At 65.7% G+C, this 13,741-nt stretch overlaps 1 protein-coding gene and 1 long non-coding RNA gene across 3 annotated transcripts; one reads left to right on the plus strand and one right to left on the minus strand.

Moving 5' to 3' along the window:
• The first annotated feature begins 672 nt into the window (after positions 1–672).
• On the plus strand, positions 673–3,494 carry LOC128140840 (uncharacterized). Its single transcript, XR_008234836.1, has 3 exons — positions 673–782; positions 2,004–2,085; positions 3,352–3,494. It is a non-coding gene; the product is annotated as an uncharacterized LOC128140840 (long non-coding RNA).
• LOC128140838 (collagen alpha-1(I) chain) lies at positions 849–12,695 on the minus strand. 2 transcript variants are annotated; one of them, XM_052785223.1, is made up of 40 exons: positions 12,473–12,695; positions 10,732–10,926; positions 10,512–10,546; positions 10,378–10,413; positions 10,202–10,294; positions 10,047–10,115; positions 9,591–9,635; positions 9,267–9,320; positions 8,994–9,047; positions 8,807–8,860; positions 8,561–8,614; positions 8,403–8,456; positions 8,257–8,301; positions 7,913–7,966; positions 7,755–7,799; positions 7,499–7,552; positions 7,069–7,167; positions 6,938–6,982; positions 6,760–6,858; positions 6,440–6,493; positions 6,240–6,347; positions 5,885–5,938; positions 5,585–5,683; positions 5,322–5,375; positions 5,136–5,234; positions 4,779–4,832; positions 4,363–4,416; positions 4,205–4,258; positions 4,024–4,077; positions 3,696–3,740; positions 3,496–3,594; positions 3,185–3,292; positions 2,692–2,799; positions 2,525–2,578; positions 2,360–2,413; positions 2,147–2,254; positions 2,002–2,055; positions 1,520–1,570; positions 1,116–1,281; positions 849–956 (listed from the first exon to the last, which is right to left on the minus strand). In XM_052785223.1, exons 1-39 carry the CDS (start codon positions 12,552–12,554, stop codon positions 1,147–1,149), a joined length of 2,766 nt encoding a protein of 921 aa, XP_052641183.1. In that variant the 5' UTR covers positions 12,555–12,695; the 3' UTR covers positions 849–956; positions 1,116–1,146. The 2 variants fall into 2 exon arrangements, with proteins under 2 accessions (XP_052641183.1, XP_052641184.1); XM_052785224.1 differs by lacking the exon at positions 849–956 and having other exon boundaries at positions 1,140–1,278; positions 1,516–1,570.
• Positions 12,696–13,741: the final 1,046 nt, after the last annotated feature.

Here is a 13,741-nt window from a genome sequence, read left to right on the forward strand (position 1 = left end):
ACGGGTTTGCAGGATCAGTCCTTGCTCCGTAACGGTGGAGCCCGGGCTGAGCCCTGGGCCAGGGAGGGGTGCGAGGTGGGGGGCACGCTGGGCAGAGCATCACTTACGGTCTCACCGCGATCTCCAGTCTTGCCAGCAGGACCGACGGGGCCGGGGGCACCGGGGGCACCGGGAGCACCAGGGGGGCCAGCAGGGCCAGTCTCACCACGGTCACCCTGTGAGGAGGAAGAGGAGGAGGAGAAGAAAGAGGAGGTGAGGTCAGTGTGGGTCAGCACAGCCCCATGGCCCCCCTCCCACAGCCCCCTCGCCAGCCCACTCACCTTGGGACCAGCAGCACCATCACGACCGGGGGCACCTTCAGCACCGGGAGCACCCTACAGTGGAGCAAAGATCCCCTCGTTAGGGCAGGCGGGGGCTAACGAGGGCCTGGACGGCACCATCTCTGCTCAGCCCCCGCGGGCCCCGGCGCGCATCGACTACGGCAGCATTCATGCGTGCCGCGAGTTGGCAAGTCCTCAGCGCAACGAGCCCAACGCCGACGCGCGGGGGTCCGTGCCCCCCCGACACCGACCGTTACCCACAGCCGCTCACCTCACGTCCAGCTTCACCGGGGGGTCCGGCCAAGCCGGGAGGGCCCATGGGGCCAGGAGGACCGCGCTCGCCGGGGGAACCGGAGGGACCTTGCTTGCCGGGTTCACCCTGCGGAGGGGAGAGGACAGAGGGGTGTCAGACACCGGTGAGCATCCTCCGCCGCCGGGGCTGCAGCCGTGGGGGCTGCATGGGTGAGTTGGACCCTGGGGGGGGGTCCTGGCATCATCTGTTCCCGGGGAGCCCCCCCGGGTACTCACAGAGGGGCCAGGCAGACCGGGAAAGCCTCTCTCGCCTCTCTGTCCGGGGAGGCCGACGACACCGCGCTGGCCAGCGATACCTTGGGGTCCGGGGGTGCCAGGAGCGCCCTGTGGGACAAACGGCACCTCAGGGTGGTGGCAGCGGTGGGGGGCACCCTCCTGAGGGAGGGGACGACCAAGGGATGCCGGGCTTGGGGGGGAGCACGATGCTGCCCCAGCATCCTTGGCTCCGTGGAGGGGGTCCGACCGCAGGGGGGGGTGACTTACGATGGGGCCGTCAGCGCCAGGAGAACCCTTCTCAGCCGGGGGGGCCGGGGGGGCCAGCAGGGCCAGGCTCACCGGGGCGGCCAGCGGGGCCGGTTTCACCGCGGGGTCCTTTGCCACCTTCCTTCCCGCTGGGGCCGGGGGGGCCAGGGAGACCGATGTTCCCCTGGTGGGAGGGGAGGTAATGCCATCAGGCAGCAGCCCAGGACCCCCCAGCTGCCAGCTGAAGGGCAGCCAGGGGTGTCCCAGTGCCAACTGGGACAGGGCGGCCACGTGGAACCAGCTGGATGGGTGCCCAGCACCTCTCGTCCCACGTCCCCCATCACCAGCGGCCACCATCCAGCACCTTCCCCCCCGTCCCCCCCCCCGTCCCCCCACCTCTCGCCCTGCCAGGGGTACTCACAGAGGGGCCGGGGGGGACCAACTCTTCCAGCAGCACCAGGGAAACCAGTAGCACCCTGAAGGGAGAAAAACTGAAGTCACCAGGGGCCGGATCCAGGCATCGTCTGCCCCCGCCATGGAGTGGGTCCAGGGGACGGTCCTCTGGCTGGGGGCCACCACAGAGAGCCCCAGGGCCGGTGGCCAGGAGGAAAGCATCCATCCAGGGGGGAGCTGGGGCTGATTTGGGGGGGGGGGTTAAAGGCAACCCCCCCTTTTTCCCTCTGCTCCATCCCCCCCTGGAATAAAGCCACCCCAGGTCGATGCCATCCCCCCCAGATGGTTTTGGGGGTGCAGGGCTGGAAATGCCACAGCTCCCCTCTGCCTCCACGGTGTTGGGGGGGATGGAGTGAAATGCAGTGGGGAGTTAAGCCACCCAGGGGTGTTCATGTCTGGGGGGGTGTCCCTGGGAGCCCCAAAGCCCCCTCCCCACCATGAGACTGGTACTTACAGGGGGTCCAGCGCTACCGCGAGCACCTTTGGGACCAGGAGCACCAACAGCACCCTGTGGAGGAGGAAGAAGAAGAGGAGAGGGGTGAGCCACAGCGTGGGGCTGAACTCTGAGAGAGTGGGGGGCGTGGGGGGGGGCAACTTACGGCAGGGCCAGGAGCACCAGTGGGGCCAGCAGGGCCGGGGGGACCGGCATCACCCTTGGCTCCAGCATCACCAGTTTCACCTTTAGCACCAGGCTGGCCATCGGCACCCTGCGGGAGAGCGGAGTGGGGTGAGCCGCGGTGGGGGCACAGCATCGCCCCGGAGGGGCAGGATCAGGCCGCCGGTGTAGGGAGGAGCAAGGCCGTCGCACTTACTGGGGGGCCAGCAAATCCAGCAGGACCGGGAGGGCCGGGCTCGCCGCGGTCACCCTAGGAGAGACGGTGAGAAAGGTGTCACCCCAGGCAGGGGATGGCCACCGACGGCCACCAAAGGATGGCCACCCATGGCAGGGGCATCAGCCAGGGTGGGGGGACACTTACGGGAGCACCACGGGCACCAGTGGGACCAGCAGGACCCGGGGGACCAGCTTCACCCTGGAAAAGGGGAGGAAAACCAAAAAAAATGTCAAGAGTGTGGCGAGGAGGTGGCAGTGGGTACCAGGACACATCTGTCCCCGGTGCGGCATCCAGCCGGGGGACGGCCCCACCTTGTCACCAGGAGCACCAGCGGGGCCGGGGGGGCCGATGGGGCCAGTCAGACCTCGGAGACCGTCTTTGCCAGGAGCGCCGTCAGCACCTTTGGGACCGGGGTCGCCCTGGGAGAGGAAGATGATGGTGGGTTACCTGGGGAGGTCCCCTCCAGGGTGGTGACCCCCCGCTTTTCCTCTCCCCTTTGCACAGCAGCACCGAAGCACCCCTGGTTCTTCATCCTCGCTGGGATCATCCTCCTCCTCCCAGGCTCCGGGGGAAGAGCTGGGCTGGGAAGAGCTGGGAAGAGCTCCCAGCAAGGCACTGTCCCCAAGGACCGTGCTCAGATGGGGACAGAGGTGGCACTGAGCATCCCCTCCCCAGGGGGCTGCTGCCCACCAGCCTTGGCGTAGGGGACCGCATTCAGCCCCGAAGGGATGATGCTGGGGAGCACAGGGATGGTTGGGAAGCCGAGAACCAAGGGGGGACATCAGGATTTTGGGGGACACGTACTCTGTCACCCTTGGCGCCTGGCAGGCCGGCAGCACCACGCTCTCCGGGCATACCCTGCAGACCGGGGGGGCCTTGGCTCCCGGGGGCACCGGGAGCACCAGCATCGCCCTGGGCAAGAGAGAGAGAAAAACGGGTGTTAGCGAGAACCCAGCGCTTCCTCGGCACAGCAAATTCCTCCCTGGCTTCAGCACCAGCCTCAGCAAAAGGGGGTGAAGCCAAACCCACCCCCACCTTTACATCTGCACCCCAAGAGCCACCCATCACCCGGCCAGTCCCAACCTGGCGCGGCGGAGCCGAGACCTCACGCCTACCTTAGCACCATCGTTACCGGGAGCACCGTTAGCACCACGAGGACCTTGGGGACCGGGGGGGCCTTGGACGCCGCGTTCACCGGGGAAACCTCTCTCACCCTGGAGAGGGGAAGCAGGAGAGGGGCCGAGGCCATCAGGGGGACGGCGGGCACCGGGGGGGTGCCGAAAGCCGGCTGGGGAGCGAGCGGGGTTCAACTTACCCTGGCACCGGCGGGACCGGGGGCACCGGCGTCTCCGGGGACACCCTGTGCGGGAGGGAGAGGGTGCGGAGTCAGAGCGGGAAGGGGTGGCCCTGGGGACAGGCAGAAGGGTCCCCGGTATGACCCGAGGGAGGGGGTCCCACAGTCCCGGGGGGATGAGGCAGGGCTGGGGTCCCCACTGCTCCTGGGGGAGAGGCTATGTGGTGCACATCGCCTTGGGGTGCACTGGGGGGCACCCCATCAGCAGCCCCCAGCCCCGGCTGGGAGAGGGGCGATGGGGAGGGGACAGGGACGGTCCCACGTCACGGCCGTGCTTGCCCACACTTACCTGCTCACCGGGCTTGCCAGCCTCACCGGGGGGACCAGCGGGGCCCGGCAGACCCTGGGGAGGAAGAAGAGGAGCGATGAGACACCACGGAGGAGGGGGACCAAAGGGGGCGAGGAAAGGGGTAACGTCACCCCCACCCTGGACGGTTTGTCCCCTCGCAAGGGAAGGGGACACCCCTCACCTGGAAGCCAGGAGCACCAGCGGGACCTTGTTCACCTCTTTCTCCAGCGGGACCCTGGGGGAGACGGGACAAGCGTGAGGGGGGGGCAGTCGGCTCCTGAGCCCCTTCTCCAGTGGCCGAGCGTGGCCGTGGGTCGCCAAGGGCTTGTTGATACTCACGGTAGGGCCGGGAGGACCTTGGGCACCAGCTTCACCATCTTTGCCAGCAGCACCCTGTGGAAGAGGGAGAAGAGGGTGCTCAGAGCACAGCCCCAACCTGCAGCTCCGTGATACCCCCATGGGACTCTGCGGCCCCCGCCCCCGGAATGGGATGCGGGTCTGGATGCGGCCATAGCAGCCTTCGAAGGACTGGAGAAGCCATGGCGAGCTGCCCGCGGCCACGTCACCTCCCTGCTGTCCCCACTCCAAAGCTGCTGGCAGCCACCGGGCTGGAGTCCCAACCACCTCAACCCGCTGCCGTCCTCATCCTTGGAGCCTTCCCCGGCCATCCCACGCCCCATCCCTGCCGCCCCACGCCGGGGTGAAGCTCCTTGCCAAGCCCCCACCGGGCTGGCTGGGCTCTGGCAAATACTTACAACGGCGCCGGGGGGACCAGGAGCACCTCTCTCGCCGGGTTTGCCGGGCTCACCCTGAAAGCAAGAGAGCAGGATGAGACCCGTGACGGCACCGTGACACCGACGGGCACAAGCATGCAGGCTCGGGCAGGCTGGGGGATGCAGCGGCGCAGCCCTCCCCGGGGGAGGACGCATCCCCTGAGCCACCCCTCCTTGGGTTCCTGCTCCATGGGAGCCACGTGCCCACCCGCAGCCACTGTCCTGGGTGGTGGCAGTGGCCGGCGGGTGGGAATTTCTCGTGGATCAGGACTTCTGCATCTGCCGGGCAGCAGCATCTCCAGCAGCCCCCCGGGGGAGGCAGCTCCCATTCACACTCACCGCAGCACCTTTGGGACCGGGGAAACCCATCACGCCAGCTTGACCTCTGGCTCCGGGGGGGCCGGGGGGGCCGGGGCGGCCGTCTTGACCAGCGGGACCCTATTATGGAGGGGAGCGAGCACCCCGTTAGCAGAGTCCATGGCCAGCCAAGGGAGGAGGGGGGGGGCATCGGCAGGTACAACTTACGGGGGGGCCAGTCTTGCCGTCGGGACCGGGGCTCCCAGGGCTTCCAGTCAGACCCTGCAAGGGAGCGCGATGTGAATTAGGAGCTCAGGGCTTCCAAAAGATGCTCCAGCAAACATGAGCATCCTGGAAAGCGGCTTCTCCGCCAGCATGGAGAGCACGGCGGCTGGCATCCGTCCCTGGAGCAGGGCCACCAGCGCGGTGGCCGTGCTGACGTGGCTCGCGGCTCCTCGTAGCCACCGTGCCCACCGCCCCGCCGTGCTCACCTTGGCACCAGGGAGGCCGGGTTCCCCGGGGCGTCCAGCTTCACCAGGAGATCCTTTGGGGCCAGCGGGGCCGGGGGAGCCACGCTCGCCGGGGGGACCCTGGGGAGGGGTGGGAGAGGGGCCAGAAGTTACCCCAGCTGCAGGACATCACCCAGGGATGAGGACCGGAGCCGTGGCAGCAGCACAGAACCGGCCTCGCCAACACGTGGGGATGGGTGACAAATGCCCGGTGTCCCCACCGCCCCGTTGAGGACACGGCTTTCTTGCCCAGACAGGCAGGAGGGAGATCTGGGCACCTACCTTGGGACCGGCAATGCCATCAGCACCAGGGAAACCGCGGCTGCCGGGAGCACCCTGCGAGGGACAGGAGAAGGGTCAGTGTGGAGACACGGGGTGACCTCAGGGGGTTTGGGGGTGCGGGGGAAGGATGCGCTGATGTGGGACCCAGCCACCAGTGGGAGCAGCCTGGTGTCCCTGCTGAGATGCTCCACTGGAGACCTCGGTGCGGCATCGGAAGGGGCTGGGGGTGTCACCATGGTGGGTGCCTGTCCCCGAGCACCCGTGACGCTCAGCCGCTGGACGTTGGGAGATGGGAGGAGGACGGGGATGGTGACAGGGACACGGCGGAGATGGGACGGGGACTGCTCCTACTCACACGTTCGCCGGCGGGGCCAGGAAGCCCAGCGGGGCCGGGCTCACCACGAGCTCCTCTCTTGCCTTCTTCGCCAGCTGGGCCGGGGGGACCTTGGACACCAGCGGGACCCTGGGGAAGGAGGTGAAGGGATGAGCACCCACAGGGTGCATGGGAGCCAGGAGGGGGCCGAGCCCCTGAGGAGACGTGGGGGGGTCACTTACGGGTTCGCCTTTGGCACCAGTGTCTCCCTTGTTGCCTGGAGCACCGGGTTCACCCTGGAGGTGGAAGGAGAGAAGAGGGAAAAAATGTTTAACACCAGATAAATGAGCAAAGGGAGCCCTGAGCCTCATCCTGCCCAGCCCCTCAGCAGGAGGGGGGATGCTCATCATGTGTCGGCCTCCAGCACCATCCTGCACTCGCAGGGCTGGAGGGGACAGGGGATGCTAGAGGAGACTTCTCCAGGTGGGACAGCAGCTTGCTGGAGCAGAAGAAGGGATGTGACCCCAGGAAGAGGTGGATGGAGGTGTCCGGGGATACTTACGCTGTTACCCTTGGGACCGGGGGCACCGCTGGGACCCTGGGGTCCGGAGGGACCGCGGGCACCGGGGAAGCCGGGAGCGCCAGCAATGCCAGGAGCACCCTAGAAGAGGCAGACGAGGTGGTGAAGGAGCAGCACGGCCCCTCGTCCCAGAGCCAAGCAGGAGGCAAGGGACACTCACGGTTGCGCCCTTGGCACCAGGTTGACCATCAGCACCGGGGTTGCCCTGTGGAGAGAAAGAGGAGGAGGAGGGTTACGTTGGGGCTGGCGGGACATGAGGCCAAAGGACAAGGAGTGTCAGATGCCACTTACAGCAGGACCAGCAGCGCCAGCAGGGCCGGGGGGACCGGGCTCACCGCGGGCACCCTGGGGACCTTCACTGCCACGAGCTCCCTGGGGACCAGTTTCACCCTGGGGAGGAAGAGGAGGGAGGAAGAGCCGTGAGCACGAGGGCTGCCCTCATACCCCTGACATGGCTGATTTCCCCCTCCATCTGCAGCTCCTTTCCCATGGAGGCAAAGCCAGGAGGGACACCCATGGGACTTGGCTGGGAATGTCCCCGTCTGCCCCGCCGTCCCGGGCAGCTGCGAGCCCATGGCACTTTGGGCTTTCTCATTTTGGGGCCACGTGGGGAACCCATTCGACGCTCGGTCCTTCTCCCTCACCCCACGCTCCCAGTTCCCACCACTTTCTCCCAGCCCAGGAGATGCCACCTGGGAGGAGATGGTCAGGCAGGTCCTACCTTAGCACCAGCAGCACCGGGGAAGCCGGGGGGACCAGCAGGGCCAGTTGGACCCTAGATGGGAGAGACGGCACGTGTCAGAGGAGGGTTCCCACCTCACACAACTGGCGCTGGCCGCGGTTTTCCGGGCAGCACAGCTCTGGCCCCCAGCCAGGATTTCCTGGCCGTGGTGGAACTGGGATGGGATCTCCCTCTGGAGAAGCTGGAGCTGATGCCAGGTGCTGGTAGGGGGTGGATGGGTTTGGGGGTTACTTACGGGAGGACCAGCAGCACCAGGAGCACCGTCATTACCACGAGCACCCTGTGAGAGAGGAGGCACCCATTAGTGATGCCCACTGGCAGGAGAGGTGGCCCCCAGCCCCCCCCCATGGCCCGGGCAGGGGATGCTCAGCCCTACCCAAACCAGATACTCACAGCGGGGCCAGATGGACCGGGACGGCCTCTCTCGCCGGGAAGCCCACGAGGACCCTGGGGAGGGGAGAGGACATGTTTGGGTCACCAGGGGAGACACTTTCACCTTTCGGCGCCTCCTCCCACCCCTGGCCCCCCCCATTCCTCCCTGCTCCTGCCCACAGCAACATTTCCAGGGGGTTAAACCCCCTCCCACCCCATTCCCTGGGGCATCCCTGGGGAAGCGTCCCCAGGGAAGCATCCCTGAGGATGAGCTGTCGCCCCATCACGTCTTGTCCCTCATCCCCGTCCCCTTTTACTGGCCAAGGCCACATCCCCCCATGGTCCCCAGGGACTCCAGTACTCACCATCTGCCCAGGAGCACCGTTCTCTCCGGGGCTGCCGGGCTCACCCTAGGAGAAAGGAAAACATTGAGGGACCTGCTCCAGAGGGAAGGAGGGAGCAGCCATGACTCTGCAGAGAGGACAGGAGTGACGCTGCCACCGCTCCTCACCTTGGGGCCAGCAGGACCGGGCTCACCCTTGGCACCATCCAGACCACTGAAGCCCTGGGAAGCAGGAGAGAGAAGTGGGGGGGGTCAGGAGGGGACCACCCAGCAAGGTGGTCCTTCCCCTTCCCCTAAATCTTGCAAGCATGGGAGAAGGGACTCACTCTGTGACCCTTCATGCCCGGCAGACCGGCGGTTCCTGGGAGACCACGTGCACCCTAGGAGAAAAATGGGAGATGGTGATGGAGATGCTCGGGGTGGGGGGGCTGTCCCCACACCCCCTTACCCCCATCTGCAAGGGGGGGGCAGGCAGCTGGTGTCACATCCTTGCTTTGCTACCAGGCAGGCCACAGTGGGGGTGTCCCCTTCTGTGCCCCCTGGGGAGGACACCCCAGCAGGGAGCATCTCACCTGGGGACCGGGGGGACCGCGCTCTCCGGGACGGCCGGGCTTTCCAGCTTCACCCTAAGGAGAAGGACACCAGGTTGGTGGCATGTCCCCAAGCCAGACGGCTTCTGCTCGCCTTGAGGGGGGGGCTGGCAGGGTCACCAGGCCCCAAACTGGAGTGAGGGGGGACCCCCAACCGCAGGCCACTTACGTCATCTCCGTTCTTGCCAGGGGGGCCGGCTGGACCACGGGGACCCATGGGACCCTAGGAGAGATGCAGGGCGGGGGTGAGGATGCTGTGGGTGATGGCTGTGCCCTGTCACCCAGGCTGGGCAGCGCGGGGATCCGGCAGCCCCATTCCCACAGCTCCCGGCCAAGATGCCCTGGAGTGGGGACGGCATGGCCACGGCCAGGGCTAGGAACAGGCAGCCTTGTCCTCATCCCTGCGGGATGTCAGGCTGGAGGAGGAGGTGGCAGGACTCACAGAAGCACCAGGCTCTCCAGGTTCACCAGGTGGACCTTGGAAACCTTGAGGACCCTGGAGGTCGGTGGCGAAAAAGGAAGAAAAAGGGAAAAAATAGGTTAGAAAATGAGAAGATTGGGCCTGCAGACACCGGTGGCAATGGTGGTCCGCCCCCCCCCCCCCCCCCTTATGGTGGCACGAGGACGTGCGTCCCCATGTGTTTCCGTAGCCGTCGGGAAGGGTGGGACGCCCCATCCTGCCCTCTCCCCATCCCATCCCACCCAGCCTCCTGCCACCCGAAGGGCCGCTTGTCCCCAGAAAGAGAGGGGAGGAGGAGATACTCACAGGAGCACCAGGAGGACCGGGGAGACCGCGGGGACCAGCTGGACCCTGGGAAGGAGAACAGAAAGCGGTGATGAGTGGCTGCCATGTCACCCTGTCCCCAGCTCTGTCACCATCATCACCCATTCCCTGTCCCCGTTGCCACCCCATCCCTGTCTCCATTGACAGCCCATTGCTCTCCTCATTGCCACCCCATCCCTGTCCCCGTTGCCACCCCATCCCTGTCCCCATTGCCACCCCATCCCTGTCCCCATTGCCACCCCACTGCTACCCCATCACCACCCCATCCCTGTCCCCATCACTTCCAGGACTGACGCCGCTCCCCATCCCTCCCACTTCCCACCGCTCGGCAGCATCCTCGGCACCGCCGGCACGGGATGCTTTGCCCGGCTTCACACCTCCCCCCGTGTCCCCCCCCCGTGTCCCCCCCCCGGGGACCCATGCCACCCCGGTGCTCACCATGGGGCCGGGCACGGCCATGCCACCGGCTTTCTCGTCGTAGCCATAAGACATTTGAGGAGCGAAGTTCTGCAGGCAGGAGAGAGAGCAGGGGGTGAGCAGGTTGCGGGCACCCCCATGGGGGTCTGCACCACCGGGGACCCCCCCATACTCACTCCGCCGAGGCCTGGAGGACCTGGAGGGCCTGGGGGTCCCGGGAGGCCAGGCTGTCCAGGGATGCCATCTCTGCCAGGGGGGCCGGGGAGTCCCTGCGGGGAGAGAAGAGGAGGGTGAGCCCCAGCAGGATGGGGGTCCTGGCAGAGCGGGGGGGCTCTGCGGGGGTGATACCCACCCTGTCTCCTTTGGGGCCGGTGTCTCCCTTAGGACCCTGTCAGGGAGAGACGAGATGGGTGGTTAGAAAAGGGGTTCTCCAAAAATAGGTGGGGGATGTCCCGGGGTTTGGGGTGGGTGCAAGGGAACCATTACCTCTACTCCAGCGCTTTCTGGGTAGACAGGGGAGGCTGCGGGAGAAAGGACGGGCGTTTAGAGGAGCCCAGCGTGACCCACCACCCCATCCAACCCCGCACCCGTCCTGCAGCCCCGACACCCAGGGGAAGGATGCTGAGCCAGGGTGGGATCCAGCCCCAGTGCTCCCCGGGTACCACCAGCCTGCGCCGGGATGGGGACGAGGGGGACGAGACGGTACCGTCGGTGTCGGGACAGATGGGGCAGCACTCTCCGAAGGGGATCTCGGCGTTGGGGCAGTCGGAGGTGTCCTCGCAGATCACCTCATCGCAGAGGATGTTGCCGCTGTCGCAGACGCAGATCTGGCAGGGTTCGGGTTTCCACACATCCTTATCGTTGTACGTTAGCCCATCCTGTATGCAGCTTCCAGTTTGAACTGGGAGATAGGGGCAGGGCAGGGGGAAGCGTGAGGGCCGGGGGGGCACGGCGGCAGCCCCCCGCACGGCCCTTCTCTTGCTCTTCCCCCCCCCCCCCCTTTTCATCCCCCCTTCGCTCCTGCAGCATTTCTCCCTTCATCTGGTTCTCATCAGCCCATCGCGGTGACACAGGAAAAGCACCACAATAAACTCTTCCCACATACGCTGGAATTTAAACAAAAACCTCCAGCCAGTTGCTACGTCCCGTGGCGGATGGGGCCAAGGCAAATACCCCCGCGGCGGGCAGGGGGTTGGCACGGGGGTCCTCGCCGTCGGCGGGGGACGGGGATGGGATGAGTGGGATCGGGTGGGTTGGCCCCAATGTCTGGGCTGAAATTAAATCCAGGCGGCTGCGGGATAGGGCTGGATCAGGCCAGATGGGTTGGGGAATAAGAGTCCAGAGATTGGAGGCAGGCGGGGGCTGGCGTGGGGAGGGCAGGGCGACACGCCAGGGCCCGGGGCTGGCCCCACGGTGGGGAAGGGTCCCGGGGAGGGGGCACGGGGCTGTCTCGACCCTATGGCCCCCCGCTCGGCAAGGGTAAAAAAAAAAAAGGCAAAAGGCAAAACGCATATTGCAAAATGCAGAAGGCGAAACAGCCTGTTGCAAAAGGCAAAATGCAGAAGGCGAAATGCAAAAACGCAGAACGGATATGGTCAAATGCAGAACGCGAAATGCAAAATGCAAAAAAAACAAAAACAAAAACAAAAGTGTAGAAAAAAGTCCCCCGAAAATGACAGAATTGGGCAAAATACGAAAGGCGCCCCAGGCCTGGCTCCGTCCCAGGGTCCCCCCCGTGTCCCCACGCCTGCAGGTGGCAGGCGCAGGCAGCCCAGCGGGGCGCAGGGGGGGACCCGGCGGTGGGGGGGCCGGTGACCCCAACCGTGCCCCCGGCCCCCGGAGCCCCTGTCCCCAGTGCAGCCCCACGGGGAGGCCATGGGGCGGCATCCCCAGTCCCAGGGTGGCCGAGCGGGGCCGTCTGGCCAGCCCCGACTTTACGGGCTGCCGAAACATTTTCCTTATGAATCATCCGAGACTTTTCTAATTCTTTCCTGATGGCTTTTGCAGATCCCGGTGCCGGGCCCCCCCTCTCCCCTCCTCTCCCCCCTCGCCGCTCTCTCCCGCGCTCTTTCCCCCCTTTCCCTTCCCTGCCTCCTCCTCCCCTTCTTCCCCGGCTCCCTCCTTCCCCGCCGGCTCCTCTCCACCCTTCCCTCCCTCCCTGCTCTTGGCAGGGCGCCCCGACTCTCCGCGCCAACACGGACCCCCTAAAACCCCTTCACCCCCAACGCCAAATTCCCCCAACCCACTTTTTCCTCCTTTTATTTTTTTTTCCCCCTAATTTCCCCCAACTTTTTTTTTTTTTCCACTCCAGATGCCAACCACCCCTTTATCCTTCCCCAACCCCACGGCAGCAGGACCAAGCGTCGAAGATGCCGCCCGACCCCGTACCCACCCACCACCCCGCATCCCACCGGCGGTGAGGACCATCACCGACGCCGACTACTTACTGTCTTCTTCTCCTTGCCCGCGGGTGAGTAGTACAGTCGCTGCTATCAACAGCAGTAACCGAGAATCCACAAAGCTGAACATGTCTAAATATTAGACATGTAGACTCTTTGGGGTCTCTTTTGTTCTTAGGTTGGGGTCATACGGGGCCGATCCGACTCTGGAGCTCCAAATCCAGACCCCAGCAGAAACTTCCTACTGCCCTTGCCCACTCCTTCGCCTCCCCTTATATACGATGCGGCGGCGGGGAGAGGTGGGACCCATCGCAACCGGGGAATTTTGGACGGCCCCTCGACCAATCAGCGGCACCCAGCGAGTCGGGGGGCACCCCTCGCACCCCCCCCCGCCCCTGTCTGTCCGTTCATGCACACGCATACACAGACATGCACACGCGTGTCGTCCCGAAGCGGGGCTGGGAGCGGTGGTTGTGGGGTGGATGGGAAGGGGATGCTGGGGTGGGTGAGATGGGGGTTTGGGGGGGGTGTTTAGGGGGGTTTTGCACCTCCTGAGGTGTTTGGGGGGGCTGGATGTGACTGGGTGGGGTGGGGGCAGGCGATGTGGCACGTGGCGCTTTGGGGACCCCGGTGCCACGCGACGCCGGGTCCTGCACCGGTCGGGGGGGTCGGGGCACGGCAAACGCTTGCTCCTGCCGGCGATCCCCCACCCATCCCCACCCCAGGGGCTCCCCAACACCCCACCCACCCACCCACCCACCCGTCCCCAGGAGGACCCTCGTTCAGGAGGACCAAACCCCCAAGCACTGTGCAAAGGCCAAGGGCATGAGCACCAGGCACCCGGAGCATCCCTTGGGCGAGGATCCCCTGCGGGACCCCAACCCAGACACCCCCAAGAACTAATTGCTTTATTTTAATTTTTTTTTCCCCTTTCTTTCCCTCTTTTTCCTTTCTTTTCCTCAATCCTCTCCCTCCTCACCATCCTGGTCCCCTCTCTCCCCCCCTGGCACGCCTCCACGGCCGTTTCCACATTTGAAGGAGCCACGTTGGTTGGAAAAAGCAAAAGCTCGTTGACAATAATCCACAATCTACTGTGCAATTTGGGGAGGGTGTAATTACACGCCAAAAAAATATACGTATTTACCAGGGCCGGGGTGGCCGCCTGGAGCTCAGGGATGGAGGGAGGAAGGAGCCCTGCAAGGGCAATGTGGCACCCAAGGGGGGTCACCCCCTCTTTTAAGGGGTGATTTTTTAGGGAAAGGGGTGGGAAATGGGGCTAGGGTCTTGCTGGGGGGGCTAGGAGCGAAGAGCTGGGTT

Source organism: Harpia harpyja, chromosome 4, assembly GCF_026419915.1.
Source record: "Harpia harpyja isolate bHarHar1 chromosome 4, bHarHar1 primary haplotype, whole genome shotgun sequence".
Taxonomy (NCBI): Eukaryota; Metazoa; Chordata; class Aves; order Accipitriformes; family Accipitridae; genus Harpia; species Harpia harpyja.